This window comes from Triturus cristatus, chromosome 7 (assembly GCF_964204655.1).
Source record: "Triturus cristatus chromosome 7, aTriCri1.1, whole genome shotgun sequence".
In the NCBI taxonomy this organism is placed as follows: Eukaryota; Metazoa; Chordata; class Amphibia; order Caudata; family Salamandridae; genus Triturus; species Triturus cristatus.
In genome coordinates this window covers 323,278,093-323,297,968 of record NC_140590.1, presented here as the reverse complement: position 1 = coordinate 323,297,968, position 19,876 = coordinate 323,278,093, and the positions used below count along the sequence as shown (strand labels likewise).

The following is a 19,876-nucleotide window of genomic DNA, read 5'->3' as shown; positions in this document are numbered from 1 at the left end:
GTACCTGGGCAATAAGATTCAATAGCCAAGACTGGAATCCCAATGGGAAGAGGTGACCAAAAGTATGAGAAACATGCAAAATAGACATCATTTAAAACATAAAGCAAAAATGTTGAGTACTACACCTTGGTCAAATTTCATCTCATAAATATCTCGGACAATCCAAATTGCTTGTGGGGATGTTTAGTCAGTGGTAATATGATCTATATGTGGTGGCTTTGCTCCAAGCTGACCTTTTTGGAAAGAGTACCACTAGATCTTGGGGAACCCAATCAAGGTCACAATAGAAGAGTTAATTCTGAGGTTTAGGTCCTCCCCTATAAGAGTGATGCATAGAAGAAACTGGATTCTTATTTGGCTATGCCTTTCTGCTGCATAATTATCCATGGTCCTCTGATTTAGCTATCTTTGAACTCTCACATTGGTGACTTTGGAACCTGTTGATAGTGGAAAGGTAAATTATCTTTTTTTTAAATGTAATATCTTTATTTAGTTTTTTTATGAACAGGCATCATAGAGCAACCAAAGAGATGCGTCCAAACGATACATACTTTAAAGTAGTGAGCGTGCAATGTCCAGACATCAAAAGCAATAAAGCATCAGAACTAGATACGTTCCCAGGACAATCGTCCCATCAGTGAACACAACACAGAGAGCCCAACAAGGCAAATCAAACTTCACAGGGCACTCACCTGGGGGTGCATCCCCATCCAGACACCCTGGGCACAGCATCCATAATTCTCAGTCCCAAGTTATCAACCTCAACCGCCTCTGGCCCCAGATCATAGTAGCGTAACCAGGGTCCCCATATTTTGCATAATTTGCAGGGACACCCCCTGCTCTTAAGTGACTCGTTTGGCAGCCATATACATATCCATCCGAGCTTTCCATTTACATAGTGTTGGGATATCCTTCACTCCCCAGTATTTGGCTACGCCCTTCTCTGCCACAATCAAACTCAGATTACAGAATAGGAGTTTAGCCCTCAGCACATCCATCTCCATCCAACAATCCAGGGAGGCCGCCCTTCCTATCCTATGCAGTCTGGCTCGGTCATAATAAACCAGATGGAGTACCTTAAACTGTATTTGCCGGAGCCTTGACTTTATTGGAACTTCCCGGGGATGCACCAAAGCCATGACCCAATCAGTATCGTCACTCTGCCAATGTCCATCACCCATCTCTCTCGCAATAAACCGAGAGTGTCGGGATATTATTGTTCATGGTTTTGTGAGTGTACGAGATGGCATTGCTCCCAAGTTCCCCCTTAAGCAACCAAGCCTCAAGCGAGGCGTATTCAGGTATGTCAACCGCTTCTAACCCCTCAGCCAGCCAGGCATGCCAGCACTATGTAAACTTAAAGTATTGATTGTGATGACGGTGACATTCCCACAGTGGTGTTTCTCTGGGGAAAAGTTCATTTTCAATCTTTTTTAGGAGGACCCTAAATTGGATAAGATTTGGACTCCAGTCCTAACTACCTTTTTACTGACTAACTGCTTTTGTCCTTTCTGGTCAGGGTCAAGGCTACAAAGATGTATAGAGATATATTCTCTTGAGCCACATTTTTATTGTGCGTTTTACTTTTTGCTTCAGAAAACAGTTGAAGGAGAGGGGCTTATTGGTATTGCTGCTATCCAGGTTAGTTTCGGGTGGGTTATATGGAAGTTTTATGGATTGATGAGTACTACTACAAAACTGTGTTTGGTCTTAGAGGACTTTGACTTGTCATCTATTGTATCTGTGTTAAAAACTTAAATAAATAATACTTTGAAAAAAGTAACTATCAGAACATTGATTATTTAGGCTGGAGCTGTAGGTCTGCATGTAAGCTTTAACTCCAAATCTCTGACTATCCTCATTTTCTCTAGTCCCAGCAGCAAGATGATCTAATTTCTTGATTTGCTTTGCTGCAGCCAGCTTTGCCATGCCTAGTTTGGCATTCGTTCACAGCAGGTCTGCAACTGAGAATCTTTTCAGTTGATGAAGAGATACAGTGGCATATTGTCTACAAAGGGTTGTAATCTAGTCCATTGTTCTATCCTCTTACATGATTTATAACCCCAACATGTTGCTTGCAATCTGGAGGGAAAGAGTAAAACCAGGTCAGAAGACTTGCTCCCCCATTTTCTGAGTGGTACAGATGGAGTTCATGATGCACTGTATCACACATCGATGAAAGACCCATCTGCCCATTTAAATATATTGACAAGCTTTTTTCTATGTATCACAGCCAGGCCAAAAAATAAGTGTAATCGTAATGTTCCAAGTAACCCTGTAGTTGCTGCTATATTGGCACATTTTAAATGCCACAAGAGATAGAACTACAAAGATCCCAAAACCTCTCTTTACCCATTGAAAATATAAAAATCTTAAAGGCTTGATAGTGCATTCCCGCATAACAAATACTCTGAAGGAATCTATACAAACAACACACTGTGGCAAGACACCACCAATAGGAAACTCCAAATGCATGTCCTGTGTGACATGCCAATTTGCCATAGAAACACAAACCTACACAGACACAGAAATAAGAAAACGCAGGGTAGTCTTTTGGATTTTTACCCTAGATACATACCTAAAAGGCATGAATAGTGAAACCCCTTGGGTCCAGGCAATCTGATTCAACCACGTCTGACAATGCAATGTGGTCAATGAAAACATTTTTTTTTAATCCAGGTCTAGGATCTCTGTATGTCACCAATACATCCTTCCAATGCCAGTTACTAATAACTTACCACCCTAATTCTCCTTATTACCATTTAAAAAAATAAATAATTGTTATTAATAATGCAAAGGGAGATCGTTGTAGCATATATGGATAAAAGGAAAAGACAGCAAACAAATAAAGCAGGGCGGCAATCAAATCACATAGTATCTATTTACCAAAATTAATACATCAAAAACATATATAACAATGAATCCTATTTAAATTGTTTAATCCTTGAGTACCCTATGCCAAATGGTTTGACATTTCTGGGTAGCGCGAATACCTCTAGTTTTTGCCACAGCTCTTTCCCTTTCACAGATGTCAACCAACATGGTCCACCATTCTACCGAGCTACTAAGTTTAGGAGAGATCCAGGCCCTGGCAATTGTGAGCCTTGCAGTAACTAATAAGATAGCCAAGAATGCTCGACATGCGGGGCTGGGGTCCTTCTTAAAACCCATCATTATTTCCTGTGTAGTAAATCTTAGTTGTAATCCCAGTCTATCTCCAAAAACATGGCTAATATCCTCCCAAAATCCCCCAATAGACTGGCATGTAGCAAACATGTGTGTTATGTCGGCTGCAGTGGCTCCACATTTGGGACATTTTGTTTTCTCATCCAGGGCTTGGTCGTCTCCTTTCACCCGCCAACTTGCTATCTTCTTGGGAGTATAATATAACATACATAATGTCTTGAAGTGCTGGAACTTTAGATTGACTGACACTACTGCCTCTCTTAATGTGGTGAATGCGTTCTTGATCACTTCAGTGGAGATATCTGACCCCAGCGTACGGCTCCACTTCAGCACAAGCGGTACACAAGGATCTGTTCTAGGTCGTGTAAAGTGTTGGTAAGCGATGCGTATTGAATGCTTAGGAAGTACCTCATTAATAAATGTCAAGATCTCATGTGAAAGAATTGATTCTAACTCTTGCGCTCTCAGAAAAAAATCTCTGATCTGTAAATACTTCTAATAAAAATGTTGAGGAAGTGAAAATATATTTTGAAGACTTTGAAAGGTCTTGAAGCCAGTAGTGTTGTATAAATGACCAAGTCTCTCCACCTCGTTTGTAGCCCAGCTTTTTGCCAATTCATCCTTAAAGATCTCGGGCAGAAATGCATTGTCCCAAAGAGGGAACCTATCGTGGAAAATTGGGAGCGAAAAGCCATGAACAATGTCCCGCCAAATAGCAACTGTGTCTCTAATAGTCTTAAAACGAACACATTTATAGCAACATGGCTTCATAGTGGGCTGAGGAACTACGGTACATACCAACACTGCAATCACGGCCTTCGACTATGCTAATCACACTGGGAGCAACATGGGTATGATACTTTTAGACGCCCGAAAAAGCTTTCGACCGCGTAGCCTGGGATTGCTTATGGTCAACTCTTACTGCCTTCGGAATAACTGGCTGATTTCGGACGTGGGTTTGAGCCTTATATTGTACACCGCTGGCTAAACTGAGCTACTTAGGCACTCAATCCATGCCCTTCCGTATATATAGAGGGACACGACGGGGTTGTCCCCTGTCCCCACTTCTGTTTGCTCTTCACAGTGAGCCTATAATACGGACTTTGACGATCAGTGTTCGAATTATACCATTATGCTCTGGAATATCAATACTTAAGGTCACGGCTTACGCTGACGATATCCCGGTCTTTACAGCAGATCCAGCTGCTTCTCTAGAAATCATTAAAGTAGAGGCATGGGGGGCGTGACCAACTGCCAAGGGAGATGGCCGCACGGTAGCCGAGGTCCGTTGCGCCACTCCTCGAATATCCACCTAAATATAGTGTGCCCCGGCCACCATCACCTGACTCCGATCCTGGCAGCTCCGTACCTCTGGCGTCACGTCTTGGCCAAGTTTCGACGGCATCCGAGGCTCCGGAGGGGGCGGGGGGGGTAGGGGGGGTGGCTGGGCAGCGCTTCGCTGTGGAGGCTCCTGCTGCTGGACGCGCGCCCTCCTTCAGCTTGGCCGGGCGCGCATCTCGATGCCGGGGTCGCGGCGTGGCGTTAAGGCCGCATATCGAAAACCGGGTGCCGGGTCCTAACAGCCGCAGTTCCACACCGGAACCGAGCCTGCTCCTCCCGCCGCATTTTGACGAGGTGGAGACCTGCTCTTTCGGGCCGACAACATCTCTGGGCCCAAACCCACCTGCCACACACATAACGATGTTCTGGGGCCTCCACTCTGGAGTGTCCGGCGCCTCCCCCATCTCGGCACCTTCAAAGAGAGCAGACAAACTCCTTGAGCAGCAGTGAGTCTCCACTGGCCCCCGTCAATTGAAACCCGCGCCTTGACTTTTGCATGAGTTGGGGGTACACAATAACTCTGCTCCCTCGGACTTGAGCCTGTGGTCCCTTTGACAATTGGAGGGGGGGCAGAATTTCGATACAGCAGCGCCCTATCTCCCCAGCAAGGGTCAGGGTGGCCCTCATATAAACGTTCAGCTGCAGGTCGACACCCCCTCCCCGTCTCCGCACTGGTGGCCACACGTTGCCTTGGTGCCACCTGATTCCTGATCCCTACCAGCGGGGTGGTGGCACTCGACCGGCGGAAACCGACATGCCGGTGTGGGATTGATACCCACTCCAGGCGGCGGCGAGTAGCCGGTGGGGTGTAGCCTATTGCCCTCTTTTCTCGTTCTATGTTTAGGCGCTCTGCGCTACCAGGATGGCGACCGGCCGTAGCAGCCGAGGGAATGTCCAGGCCAAGCTCGAAGTTTGCGTGGCACAAGAACCAAGAAGGGGAACAATCACACCTGACTCCCCGCGAGGAGCAAACGGGGCCCACCTTGCTGGACATCTTGTCTGCCATAATGACCATACGTACCTCCCTTGAGGCCGGCATTGCCACGGTGGCCATGGAGGTGGCCCTGATTTGCGCGGACGTGAAGAACATGTCGGATCGCGTTAGGGCCGTAGAGGAAACTACAAAAGAATTGAAAACATCCTCAAGAGTCAAGTGACCGAACTTCAAATGGCGTAGGAGGCCCTTACCTTGCAGCTCGATGACTATGAAGGCCGCATGAGACACAACAACGTTCGAATCCTGGGCGTGCCGCAACGGGCAGAGGGGCAAGCGGCTGACCTCTTCGTGGAGGAATTGATTCTTCAACGGCTCCAGCCACAGGGCCTGTCCAATTGCTTCGCCATTAAGCGTGCTCACCGTGTCCCCGGAGGCAGACCTAGGCCTGGGGCGCCGCCCAGGCCTCTCCTGGCAAGGGTGTTCAACTACTGCGATACGGAGGGCGTCCCCGCCAATAGTTAACGACAATTGCAAGGTTACTTTATTCCCCGACTTCACCCTGCGGGTCCAGAAACAACATTACAGCTTTCTGGAGGTGAAGCGTGCCCTGCAAGATCAAGATATCAAGTACGATATGATGTTCCCAGCCAAGCTACGGATTGAATCTGAGGGCAAACTATGGTTCTTCACTAGGCCTGAGGACACTTGGGACTGGCTTGAGGGCTGGAGAACTGTTGGCAAGAGATCCCATGGGTTGGCGGGCAGAGGTGGAGGCCCTGGCGGCCGAGGAAATCGGCATGGATCACCGACCGTTGATACATCGATACCTCAGAGCCCTGAAGGATGAGTTGCGGGGCACTGCAAGTATGAGAGTCTGATATTGGAGGTGGAGGACCTCCTCATGCCCTACACTTAGACGATGACTGTTTTCAACCGCATAACTTTGCATTTTGCTCTGTTTTTTGTGTGTTATGTTTACATGGTCCCGATATAGATGGCTACTTTGTTATGGGAGAGTTGATTTAGCTACCACATTACGGTAACAGGCTTAGGGTGATCGTTTATGTTATGCACCTCGGAGTTGGTTGGCCGGGGGATCACCGTTCTTAGTTACAGTTGCTCTGGGGAGTGGAGTTGTTTCACGTTCCCCGAGCTGTTAACGGTGGACGGCAGGCACTCTGCAAGTTGAGGGAGGCGGGAGGTTCCTTTCCCGCCATGCAGGGAGGGGGGATGACTGGGCATAGGGAAGGGTGTTCTCTATATTTTGTATATGGTATTTGTGCAATGTTGTCATGGCTAGTCTCAACCCTCGTGGTCCTGGGCCGGAATTTCCACTCCTGGGTTTTCACCCACTCCATGGCAGGTAGCTCCCTGTATTTGATGTTTGCATACTCCCGCACATCGCATTATATCCTCCCCAAGGGGCTACGGTAGTCTCTTGAAGTGTCCATTACCAGTTCCTCGACACTATATTAACCATGTCCTAATACACTCATGGGGACCAACCTAGTGCTAAAAACTCTAACGTGGAACGTTAACGGCTTGGGGACAGGATCAAGCGGGGGTAGTTCTTCAGTACATTAAACGCCAGACACCGGACATAGTATTGATTCAGGACACACACCTGATTGGCAATTCATGCGGTGCACTGAATTGATGGGGTTACCGTATGGTCGGACACTCGGTGTTCACCTCGGGCTTGCGAGGGGCAGAGGTGCTTCTGCGCAGGGGATGTCCATACATTGTGAATAAGACTTGGGAAGACACCCAGGGCAGATATTTTGCGCTCACTGGTACTTGGGAGGGGCGGGTAATTAATCTTGTGTCCGTATATGCCCCACCAGGACTTCAGCAACCGGTACTGCGTGATATCGGGGCACTCCTGCTCGAATTTCTAATAGGAGTGCTGGTGTTAGGCGTGGACTTCAATCTCGCTATGGATGGATCTCTGTATCGCCTCTCTCCTAGGGATGAACCCTGAGGGGCATCCCAATTGTCCGGATTTGCTTCCGCACTGGGTCTGGTAGACGTATGGCGCTGGCTCAACCCTACCACTACACAATTTACTTATTATTCAGGTGCCTATAACAGCCAGTACCGAATCAACCATATATTCAGGCTTGCTCAGGATGTGCAGTATTTTGTGGCCTGTGTGTTTAGCTCTTGGAATTTCGGATCACTCCCCTATCCTGGCGACACTAACAATGCGGCAACCTAGGAATCGCTCCACCCTCAAAATAAACCCGTGGGCACTTAAGGTGCCTCATATCAGGGAGGCTCTACTTAAGGACACTGACTATTACTTCATGACAAATTTAGTGTTGGTCTCGTTACCGTCTGTAATCTGGGGGGCATATGGGGCTGTCATAAAGGGTAAGGCTTTGTCACTCATGGTGGGGAACAGGAGCGAACTCACAAAACGAGTAGTCGAACTAGAGGAGGATATCCTGGCAAGAGAAAAGGCCCTGGCCTCGAAGCCCGATGCAGAGGCTCTACGCTCTCTTGACACAGTAAGATTAGACTACCGCCAACTTCTAAACAAGCTGCCACGGCTCGATATACTGTTATCCAACATAAAATATACGAACATGGCGAGCGTACAGGCAGGATGTTGGCCTGGTTGGAAAGGAAAGAACGTGCATCCAGGTGGATACAGTCGCTTCAGGGGGCAAATGGTGAACTTCTTATCGACCCTCAGGACATCGCTAACACATTTGCGGCATATTTCTCCACGGTGTACCCACCGGCTGAGAATTCACAGTCCGCCATGGCTTCGGAACTTTTGTCGACCATTAAGGTAGCCTGTCTGTCTAACCAGGACAGGAATTCCCTAGGGGGGATGTCACGGTGACGGAAGTCCAGAAGGCCATCCAAGATTTGCGCTTAGGTAAAGCCATGGGACCTAATGGGCCCCCAATCGAGCTTTTCAAACCAATGGAATTCTAGCTCTTCCCCCACCTGTTAAGCATGTATATGGAAAGTTTTGATACTGGGATATTACCCCCTGAAGTCAGGATGGCATCCATTGTGGTAATACACAAACCAGGCAAACCCGTAACGGACTGCAAATCCTATCATCCGATATCCCTCCTCACGGCAGAGGCTAAAATCTTGGCCAAGGTATTGGCCAACAGGCTTCTCCCGTACCTGACCGGATTGGTACATCCTGACCAGTCCGGGTTCATGCCAGGCCGCAACACTGCCTTAAACCTACGCTGTTTGAATGGGGTTTTGGGATGAATCGACACCATAAAGGAAGAGGCCATTTTGTTGTCACTTGACACAACAATGGCTTTTGACACCATTGAATGGGAGTTTTTATTCGCGGTTTTGGCCCGGATGGGGTTTTGCCCCAAATTCATCAAATGTATTAGACTCCTTTATTCTCAACCGACCGCGCAGGTGGTGGTCAATAACCATGTATCAAAAGCGTTTCCACTACAATGGGGTACCAGGCAGGGATGCCCCTGTCACCTTCTTTTTGCACTGGTTCTTGAACCTTTAGCGGTTTGGATCAGGGGAGATCCGATGATTAGAGGGCTGAAATGGACTGACGATCACAAAGATCGTATTTCCCTATACACGGATGACATCCTCCTTTACCTAGCCTCGCACACGTGATCTCTCAATCAAGCCCTAAATATTTTCCGGGTATTCGGAGCCCATTCTGGATACACAATCAATTGGTCTTAAGTCGCAGTTGTACGTCCTTTGGGCTGACCCACCACGTAACCCGAGGGGCTACGACATACCAGTGGCTTAACAGGGCTTTAAATACCTCAGCATTTTTATCACCCCAGACCCAGCCTTTTTCCATGAAGCTAACCTGCTCCTGCCATTGACCCGCCTCCGCTCTGACCTTAAGCACTGGCAGTCTCTTCCCCTTACTCTCCTGGGACGGGCTGCCCTTTTTAAAATGTTGGCGCTACTGCGCTTTCTGTACGTGTTACAGAACTCCCCCAACACAATCCCCGACGCTTACTTCACGGGGTTGGAGGCCACAGTGCGAGAACTACTCTGGGAGGGACGTGCCCCATGGATCGCCATCAATAAGTTGATGATGGATTGGTACGACGGGGGCATCGCACTGCCTGACATTAAGCTATACTATCAAGCTTCTCAATTGATCACCATCAATAAGTGGGCACATGGGGAGCATGATGACCCCAACTTTCTTACGGACCGCTGGCTTTTGGGTAAGGGCGGTTATAATCTGGTCTTCTACACAAACCTACGCACACTTCACCTCACTGGGCCCATGGCTCGTACAGTAGAGATCTGGCATGGGGTCAACAGGAAATGGGGTTGGAATAACACACTCACTAAGGCCACCCCACTCTGGGAGTCCTACATGTTGCGCCAACTTAGTCAGTGCCCTGGATTTGGTAAGTGGGACATAATAGGGATCTCGTCGGTGGGCGACATGTGGGTGAAAGGTAAGCTAGCAACACTTGAAGATATGCAGGCCAAATGCCTTTTAGCTTGTACAGAGGTTTACAGATATTTACAGATCAGCCACGTGATAGCCGCTGCCCTGCCTAAAGACGGCCCTTTGACTGCATCCACCCCACTGGAGGATAGACTGCTACTCGACCCTATGCCTTCAAACGCCATATCTCTCACATACAAGAAGCTTCTAAACAACCGGCCTGACCCCATGACTCGACTGCGCCAGCGCTGGGGAGTGGACCTAGGAGAGATCGATGATGAGGACTGGTGTGATGCCCTGGCGTCCCCTAGAGAGGTGGCCATTCCCTTGCGCCTGCGTTTGGTACAACTGAAAATCCTGCATCGCGTTTATTTTGACGCTCGCACACTGTTTAAAATGGGAAGATGACCCCTGACCCTCTGTGCCTCCGGCGCTGTAATCTGCCAGGCACCTTCTTCCACATATTGTGAGAAGGCCCTAAAGTCCAAACCTATTGGGGGAACATTACGAAGCAGATGGAGAGGGTGTGTGGTAAATCTCTGGAGGTTACCCCCCAGTTATGTCTACTCAACATGTGGTTCGCCACGGATCTTACACAGGCAGAACAGGCATGGGCTTCAACTGGGTGGTCACTCGCAAAACGTAATATTGCACAAAAATGGGGAGTAGAGACGGTCCCAGGCCGGAGGGACTGGGTGATAGACATGGACAGGGCAACGATTGCCGAAAAATATGTTTTCAAGCACAGAGGGTGCCCCAAAAAATGGGATCACAAGTGGGGGCGGTGGAACAAATACAGAGGTGACCTGTGTGGATCCCCTACCATTGAGCTAGAGCGAGACCGACGCTCATGCTGGAGGTCTCCGGATTTGACTACACACTCCCGCCCTGATGAGACCATCATACTTCCTCCATAGTATGTTAATAAAAGGGAGGGGACTCCTATTGCGAATGATTGTGAACCCGAGTGCGGATTGCTGCTTAATGATTGTTACTTATATTTTATATGGAGTGGCGGGGTGGTGGTTCGTACTCAAATCTATATAAGTTGTATTTGCCATGTTTTCACAGTGGACCCAACTACCGATTTGTCAAAGCAATGTACCATGACTTTTTCTTTTTGCTCAATAAAAATTGTTTAAGAAAAATTTTTTTTTAAAAGAAGAGGCACCCATTTTTGGCTCATTCTCTGGTTATAAACTAAATACCAGTAAGACATTAGCGATTGCTAACTTTAAACCTGTTAGACCCATAGCAGGCTTATGTCAAGTAGCAACCTATCTCGGCGTGCGTATTACCTCAGAAATAGGAAATATATTCAAATTGAATTATGAATCACTGTTACAGGAAACTATTAAAAAGCTAAGGCGATGGCATAATCTTCCCATTAGCATTATTGGTAGATGCAATGTAATAAAGATGATGATTCTACCTAAATTTTTATATCTATTCAGAGCTATCCCTTTAAGAGTCCCCAATTTATTTTTCAAAAAACTTGATGGTATAATAAGTAGTTTTATTTGGGGCTATAAGCGGGCTCGACGAGCGATTTAAAATTTATAAAATATCCTTACAATCAAGGTGGGCTCCAACTACCAGACTTTAAGCTTTATTTTTGGGCTTCTTTCTCAGGGCGCTTTCATAGTCTTTTTGTAAATAAAGACCAAGACTTTTATCATCAGTTTCTACTGGGTCATGAGAGTGCTAGATTCTTATATCGCACACTAGACCCAAATTACTATAAAAGTGTTTGTTTTAAGACTATTAGAGGATACCATTTTCATTCTACCAATTCGTAGAAATATTCCAGCTTGTCAGGTTAACTTATAAGAAGCTCTCTAAAATATCCTAATTAGGCTAAGAATTCTTATATGCGATTCCACCCTTGCTAAAATGGCCTCACTACTATATGCATGCCATCAAAATATCACCCAGATGGATGTACCAGCCATTCACAATGCTAATTTTCATTTTTTTGTGATCCGACATCTTTGCAAATAATACCAAGACGGTAGCCAGTTTTGATTTCCATCAGCAGAGCAACACAGCTCTTTGTGTCAACTATTTATAAACACTCTTTAAGGTTTTCTAATTATTTCAACGCCAATAATTTATCATCAATTTAGTTACAACAGCGACTACATCCAATATTGAAACATCTTGACGCACCTCACATGTACTACTAAGATGGCCGCCACCTTTACCGATACCAGGAAGAGAGTAGCATAGCCATTCACATTAACCAATCAGGAGCTCCATGCACCACCTTTGGCAGGTGAACGCGGGAACCGTTGAGTGCTTAAAACACCCCCTACAATGCGTACACATGACTTGTTCTACCTCCGCTCATGAAGAGAACCTAAACAGATACCGAGAGGAGCTCGGATGAGCCCCCAGATATATGGCCCCGGATGCCTGATACACGAGCACCTGCTGTTTTGAATCGCGGAAGCAACTGCCTGCACTCTAGGAGAAGGCGCGAGCGACCCCGGGCTCATTAAATATCATTAAACTACGGGTAAGAACAATTCGCTATAGTTTGGTGTACGTGTGAAATTTACTGCACTAAACACACCTCCCACAATACGTATGTATCCTTTTTTAATCCCGCCCTTACAGAGAACCCAAGCAGACTCTGAGAGTAGCTCGGATGAGCCCTCGGACATACAGCCTTGGATGCCCAATATACGAGCGTCTGTTATTTTGAATCACGGAGGCAACAGCACGCATGAAAGGAGAAAGTGCAGCGATCACTGGCACTTTAAATATTAAAGATCCTGTTACTAGAGGTAAGAGAAACTCCCCATAGTTAATTTTAGTAGTTAAACTCCTTGAATTTCGATTGAGCTAGAACAAAGACAACGAACTGCCACAATGAGCAGACGATAAAATACATATAATTCCTTTAGGGAATCAATATTGGGCTGCTATCAAAAAAAAAAATCTGCATGCCTTACCCATCAGGATAAGTTGGTTTAATCATAATCCTTTACATATACGAGTTCTAACAGAAGAGAAAAGTAATAAAATTCCTCTTCTCTTCTGGACATTTTTGCCCATATAGATAAGGAAACTCCGAAGGTTATATCTTCAAGCCTTGATCTTGACATTAAAATAGAGACATCTACTTTTCCCATTGTATGGGTAAGTCATTTGATTTGAATCAATTTCGCATTGTAGGTATATTTTCAATGTGAGAAGAGTAATTAACACCTACTCTTCTTCCTCTTCTTTTTTCCTTTACCCTACGGTCCCTGAAGACAAATAAACTGAGAACAATAAATCGTCGAGCCTTGACCCTACCGCCACGATCTATGAGAGTTCTCTTACCCATAGGATTATTGAATTCTGTAAGATAACTGCCCATTCCTAATCCATCTATATGCCTGACCTTGGATTACAATCATGCAGGCATTACTGTACGAGTACCCTATATCTTAGAATTCACCTCCTTTCTCTTTTTTTCTCTCTCACTTTTCTTTTCAAGATGATGACATGGGTGTATAGTATCCTTACACCATTTTGATACATTTTTGTCACCTTGATACTCTATTCCACATAGAATTCTTTTCAGTCTGTGCTCATCTTTCCTGTGACAATGGAATCACTTGAAACTAATTGTCGTTTTTAAAATTGTAAGATTGCATGTAGGACTGATAATATGTAACCCCGATGTTTTTAAACCTTCCCTTTCAGGTTTCATAACGTACATGGCTACCTGATGAAGGCGTCAAGCCGAAACGTGCGAAGGATTTCAATCTTAGCCATGGCATATATGAATGCCCTTACTCATCCTATGTACCTTTAGATGCTAAAAAGTGTGACAATTTTTTGAATTCATTATACTGTCTGTATATTTAAAAAAAGAATCAAATAGAGTTATATCAAACTCTTTGAATAAAATGTTTTGTTTCAACTGTTCAACTAAGTAGTGGATATATTGAGTACATTGTAACCTAAACAGCACATACATGGAAGAACTATAATTCTGATGAAACCAATGAGAGTAAACAGACCAGTATGAATGCATAAGTATGCCTGGAATACACAGATTAGCATTAGTTCATAAAATCATGTGATGGGTATATATGTGGAAGTACAATTTGGAATTCTTTATAATTGTATTCTTAGTTTTTTTATATATTTAAAAAAAGCATATTAACAAACAACAAAAGAATGAAAAAAAAAAAAATTTGATTTTTGATATGGAATAATTTTTGGGTGTTTGCATATTCTCACATTTGTGAGTCCACTTTTCCATTATGTTTCCTAAATGTTTTTTTGCATGTTACTGCTATATGAACCTCCTCATAACGGTTGGGATAGTGGGAAAGCCTGCTGCAGAGCATAAGTTGATTGTTATATATATCACGGGAACATATTAGCTTTGTATGGAAAACCTACCCCAGTTACCTCAACTAATGTCTCTCCTAGAATAGGAGTGACCCTGGAGGCCAATGGCTTGCTTTGCCCTAACAATGTGTGACTCTTTTCATTTGAGGCTTCTAGCAGTACCCTCTTGTGTTTGTAGGCTTCTGAGCTGTTTTCCCATTTTACTCTTCTCCATCCCTGGATGATGCCATTTTAAAATCTAATTTGGGTGGTAATTAGACTTGTAATTCATTTCAGTTTTCTCCATTTCATATATTTCATTGATGAAGAAGAGAGGTTTTGAAGAGTTCAGTAGATCGAATTAGGCAATTTTGTAATTTTTCAGATGGGATTATTTATAGCTTGAACAAGCTATCTAACTAAGTTGGATGCCATTTAATATTTGGCATAAAAATGTATTCAGCTCCATGCCAGACATGCTATTTTATGTGCCCTCTTTTCCAGGACGAACCAATGTTTGATGCTGAAATCTCAGGACTTGGTAACACAGAGAATGAACCCCCTGAAAGAGACGGACACTCTTCTTCACAGAGGCGCTTGTCTGGATCTTTATCTGGCCTGGATTACCGATCTTTTGATAGCCCTTCTTTAAGTGAAACAACACCAGTCAAGAAACGGAAGAAGCACAGAGAAGATAAAGAGCATGGGAACAAGAAGGCAAGCCAACCTGCCATTCCAGCAGAACCTCTCCTGGCTCAGGTATGTGTCCTAGGATTTATACCGGCAATAGAAACACATTGTTAAATGACTAGGCTTATTCAGAGAAGGAAGCTATCATGGGAAATTGAAGGCTAGAAAACATTTATTCCGATCAATCTTGCAGTCTCCTTTTTAGCGCTGTTCTCTTCTTGAGTTCAGAACTCCAGACTGTGGATGATACAAGGGCTCTGGCAGTTGATATAAAGATAGGCAATTTGAGAGTTGAGTGAGACAGAGCCAGAGTTGCATATATGGAATCACATTGAAGTGTTAGTGCCCATAGCTGTTTGCTCGCTCGGGAAACTATCTCCCTGATTTATACCCTGCAGTCTGTTAATTGCTGTAAACCAAGGCGTTTTGTAAATTTGCTTCCTCTCTCTCTAGGTGAAAATTGAAGAGGAAGATTATGTGTGTGATGCAGAAGATGAGCTTCCAATTGACTGGCGACAGCCTAGCCCTCGGGACACAATGCTGCCATACTCCAAGTTTTCAAGCCCTGGATCCTGTGCAGATTTTGACTAGCTACTGGGGATATCAGACAAAGTGGATCAAGACAGACGTCCCAGTACTTTAAATAAGCATTTCCCAATATTGCAACAGTGAACAATGTTACTTACCTGTCACATTGGTTACCCTGAATTTAAATTTTTCTTGGATGCCTGTCCTATATATTTATAAGGAGATTTCGACACTGAAGATGTTACCTACATGTAATATTGGTTTACCTGCATGGGAGACTGTTCGAATTTACATGTTTTACCACCCCGTGAAGTCAAAGCAAAATGTTGGAGGACAAAAAAGAAAATACGCATAAGAAAGAAATCAAATACTGGGAAAAGCAGGTCATCGTATTAATATGCATCCAAGTTAAATCTTCTAGTAATCATGTGCTAGATTTTGTGTGATATAAATACATGTGAATCCATAAAGGCTCCAGTTTTGGAGAAAAAATGCTGCTCAGGTTTTTCCTTCTTTATATTGTGTGAAATTCCTGCAACTCGTATATATGAAATTTGTGACACTGCAACATGAAACAAGAAGGGTATAGCCCCTGCTTCTCTTGAAAGAATACTTTAGTCTTTTGGAAACATCAAGTTTCATTCTGTCTAACGGAATGAAACCAACCTATCTGGCTGAGTATTAACTCCTTTTGTCTATGGGTTTTAATTGTTCATAATTAATTCTTTCAGTACTGGTGTGTTTGTGCTCCTTTGTTTTGGATATTTTTCAAAAACAAAACATCGGGGGTGGAGGGGTGTTGTATGTTTTTCGTTTTCTTCGGTTTTGATTTAATTGCAAGTCCTTTCAATATTCTCATATATATATGAGAAAAGTGTCAAAGTCATGATAATGTATATTGATGCTACGGAAGTCTGGGTTACAGAGCTCCACTCTGTGCTTTAGACAAAAAAAATGTATAAACATTTTTTTTTTTTTAAATCGGCATTAGGTTCCTCTTTGGTCTCTTTGTTTAATGTAGTGATATTTTCAGTTTTAACTCATTTGCTCACTATTTTGTTCATTGTTTAGGGTACCTGGCTTTAGATCACAGATGTCACCCCTGGGCTTTTTGGAAACCTACTGCAACCATATATTTTTAATATATAATTTTAATACCTACACACATATATTACTGGGTGCCCTGGCCTTGATTGGCCGGCTGGGACCACACGTTAAACGAGATGTTTGTCAGATTTTCACACAAAAAATTCTATAAAACATGGTAGGTTTCTAAAGTCTTCCTCACACAGGAACATCACCCTCCAAAAGCTTGACCCAAATCTGTGTTCCCTAAGTGTTACAAGTGTGGGGTTATTATACTTCGCTGGATTTTCCATGGATTTGAGCGTGAATCCACACCTTAGGGTGCAGGGAATCTCTGTTAATAGAGGGAGATTTCATGAGGGCTGCTGTATTTGGGTGCAGGGTCATAGGCACCCAGGAAAATATACCAATCCAGACATTTCTGAAAACTAGAGATATAGGGGAATCCAAGATGGAGTGGCCTTCATGAACTCTAATATGTATTATTATTCCGAATCCCCTGCCAGTTGCAAAGCATGGGAACAAAAATCCCAATTCTTCTTGTTTATGACAGAAAACTCCTGAATTATAGCAAAAGGCAAAAGTCCTATCATCTAATGGTTCCACACTTCTCCTGATGAAAATGGTACACCACGTGTGAGGGGAGTGTGTTGCGTTGGTAAGTATAGAATAGAGCAGTTGTTTCTTTAAGTAGGTTAGAGTGTTTTTTAAGGAACAATTGTGGAAGTTATGGAATAATGAGGTTGACATGTGGAGATCACCCTAAGTTTATTTTGTGTTGGACACCATTTAATAGAAGGACACATTGCAGACCTGTTGAGAGGGACAGGTATAGGCCAGAATTGTGATAATGTGAAGACCACATTGACACAATATTGACTTCACACTGTCGCATCTTTGGCCTGTTACTGTAAGTTATAACAGGCTCTCCCTCTTATTAGGTACTGTTTTTATTATAAGAAGTATGCGATTACTGGCTGTTAGTAGATTTGAAAGTGTTGGTAGTGGTCTCAGAGCACCTTCAGAGATTGGGGTACTTTGGGGTGGCTTTGCTCCAGGCAGTCATAGTTTGCCTCCAGACTATGGCGAACCCCCTAGTATTGTTGAGGTTCACTATCTGTGTGCCGAAGTCTCACCTGATTCCTTCGCAGATGCTCTCATTCGTCTGACCCATCCTGGAGACGGTGAAGTATTGTGCCTTCGTCACGAAGCGGACAGTCCAGGATATTCACGCTATGGTCTCAATATTTCAGCCTGTGTCCTGGACTTCAGTGAGGATAGCATTGAGGCTGCTGAGATACTTGACCTCCTGCATCCTGCTGGTTAACCACATCAGATGGCACATGCGTGCTCTGAAGCGGGACCTGAAGTCCCATTGGACATAGCACCAAGGGAACCTAGCAGATTCCATCTAGGTTTCAGAGGAGACTGCAAAAGATCTGCATTGGTGGCTGCTGTTTGAGCCATTGGCAGACTCCTCCTCTTACTCCACCCAGAGGTGACTGGTTGCATCACTACTGGTCTAGCGAGGCCATCTGGGAGTAGTGGACATCAGAGGACTCTGGCCTCTAGCAAAAAACCCACCTCCACAGCAATTGTTGGAGTTGGAGACAATCTGCCTGGCGTAAGATGGCCTTCCTACCAATTATCTAGGAGAGGTTAGTACAGGTTCACACACACTACTACCCTGTAGTACTGCAACAAGCAGGGCATAGTGGGGTCTTGGATCCTGTGGAAGGATGCGTTGTGCCTCTGGAAGTGGCTGATTTGCCTAGGCATTTACCTTGTTGTGAGGCACCTGGTAGAATCTCTAAGTGCCAGGACAGACAAAGTGAGTTGCCAAGCCTAGAGGATCACAAATGGCAGTTACACCTAGACATGGTGCAGATAATATCTGAAAGAAACACGTTAGTTAGATTCCTCACCTTAGAATATCCCCAGGCGTCAGACTGGATCCGGAAGATTTTTGTAGCAATACCCCTTGCGCGTCGCTAGGCGTCGTCTGCGGCTCCGCGTCCGTCGTTGGCGTCGTGCGCCGGAATGACGTCGTCGGAGTACTTAGACGCCGCCATTGCGCGCTGAAGTCAGTTCTTCTTTTTTCCGCGCCAGTAAGCGCCGATCCGGGAGAGCTACCCCTTTAGTCATTTTTTGACTAACCTTTTTGACTCTTTTTGGTCACTTTCTCGACTCTGGTGCCGGTAGGATGCCTGGTTTCAAGGCCTGCGACGACTGTCATCGACTGATGTCGGTGACCGATCATCACCGCCGGTGCCTGTACTGTTTGGGCCTCGACCACGACGTGGAGTCGTGCTCAGATTGTATGGCCCTGACCTCGAAAGCTAGGCGGGAGCGTTCCCGTAAGCTTCTCGAGCTTCGCCACTCGGCTCTGCGCCCCTCTCGATCCCGGTCCAGGAGGAGGTCCAAGGATCGGTCGCGGAGCCGCACTCGACATCGTCGCTCGCCTGGCTCGAAGTCTTCGGGTAAGTCGAAGCGCTCCAAGAAGTCCAAGAGGCGTCACCGCTCTTCGGACTCCCCTCGCCGGTCGCGCGACTCGGCCGAGGGTCAAGGTGGTTCCACCCCCGCGGCTCCGCCGGAGCCGCAGGCGCCGCGCACGTCCCCATACCCGCCAGTCCCTGGGACTGACGCGACGCCGGCGGAGGTCAGTGCCTTCTCTCGGCCATGAGGAGCCTGGCCCCGCTGTCGACGCCCGCTGGCGCGCCTTCGGGCCCCGCGGACTGGGCGACCTTGCGTGCCGGCGGCTCTGGCCCTGGTGCCGTTGGAGGCTCCGGCCCCGACGCCTCAGGTCCCCGAGGTGCCACCTCCGACGCCGACTCCGGTCGACGTCGATCCCCGGTTCAGCCCCTGTCCGGTCCCGACGCCGGTGCGGCGCCGCTCGACGCAGCATCCGACGCCGCTAGAGACACATTTTGTCTATCGACCGGCTCCGATCATTCCTCCTGTTTACCAGGAATCGGAGGACGGGGGCGACTGGGAGGGGTCTGTGCACCCTTTGGCCCTTCAGGGCCTTCTTTCACAGGACTGGGCAGATGAACTGGGGGAGGCCAGTGGTTTGGATACCTCACCGGACACTGGATTCATCTCTCCTCCGACTGTGGCTTCGGAGGAGGGTGCAGCTTTTTCTGTGGTGCTGCGCAAGGCGGCCGCGGCCCTTGGGCTTGAGCTGCCTGCCGTGGCTGTGAGGACTAACATCCTCACTGAGGTGCTTCAGTCTGCAGCAAGCTCCACTGAGCCTCTGCTGCAATTCAATGAGGCCCTCATTGACGTTCTGCAGGGCACCTGGTCCAAGCTCTCCACAGTCCCTCCTGTGGATAGGAACGTTGCCAGGC

The 19,876-nt window shown here is 46.0% G+C and overlaps 1 protein-coding gene and 1 long non-coding RNA gene across 3 annotated transcripts in view; both read left to right on the top strand.

Moving 5' to 3' along the window:
- Positions 1 to 15,939, top strand: part of TFPT (TCF3 fusion partner) — a 183,108-nt gene extending 167,169 nt beyond the window's left edge. For both annotated transcript variants that reach the window (XM_085616414.1, XM_085616413.1), the window contains exons 5-6: positions 14,730 to 14,984; positions 15,369 to 15,939. In XM_085616414.1, the coding sequence (XP_085472540.1) occupies positions 14,730 to 14,984; positions 15,369 to 15,506 (393 nt within the window). In that variant the 3' untranslated portion in view covers positions 15,507 to 15,939. The remainder of the gene's footprint in view (positions 1 to 14,729; positions 14,985 to 15,368) is intronic.
- LOC146809575 (uncharacterized) lies at positions 12,631 to 13,171 on the top strand. Its single transcript, XR_014966460.1, has 3 exons — positions 12,631 to 12,682; positions 12,958 to 13,037; positions 13,154 to 13,171. It is a non-coding gene; the product is annotated as an uncharacterized LOC146809575 (long non-coding RNA).
- Positions 15,940 to 19,876: the final 3,937 nt, after the last annotated feature.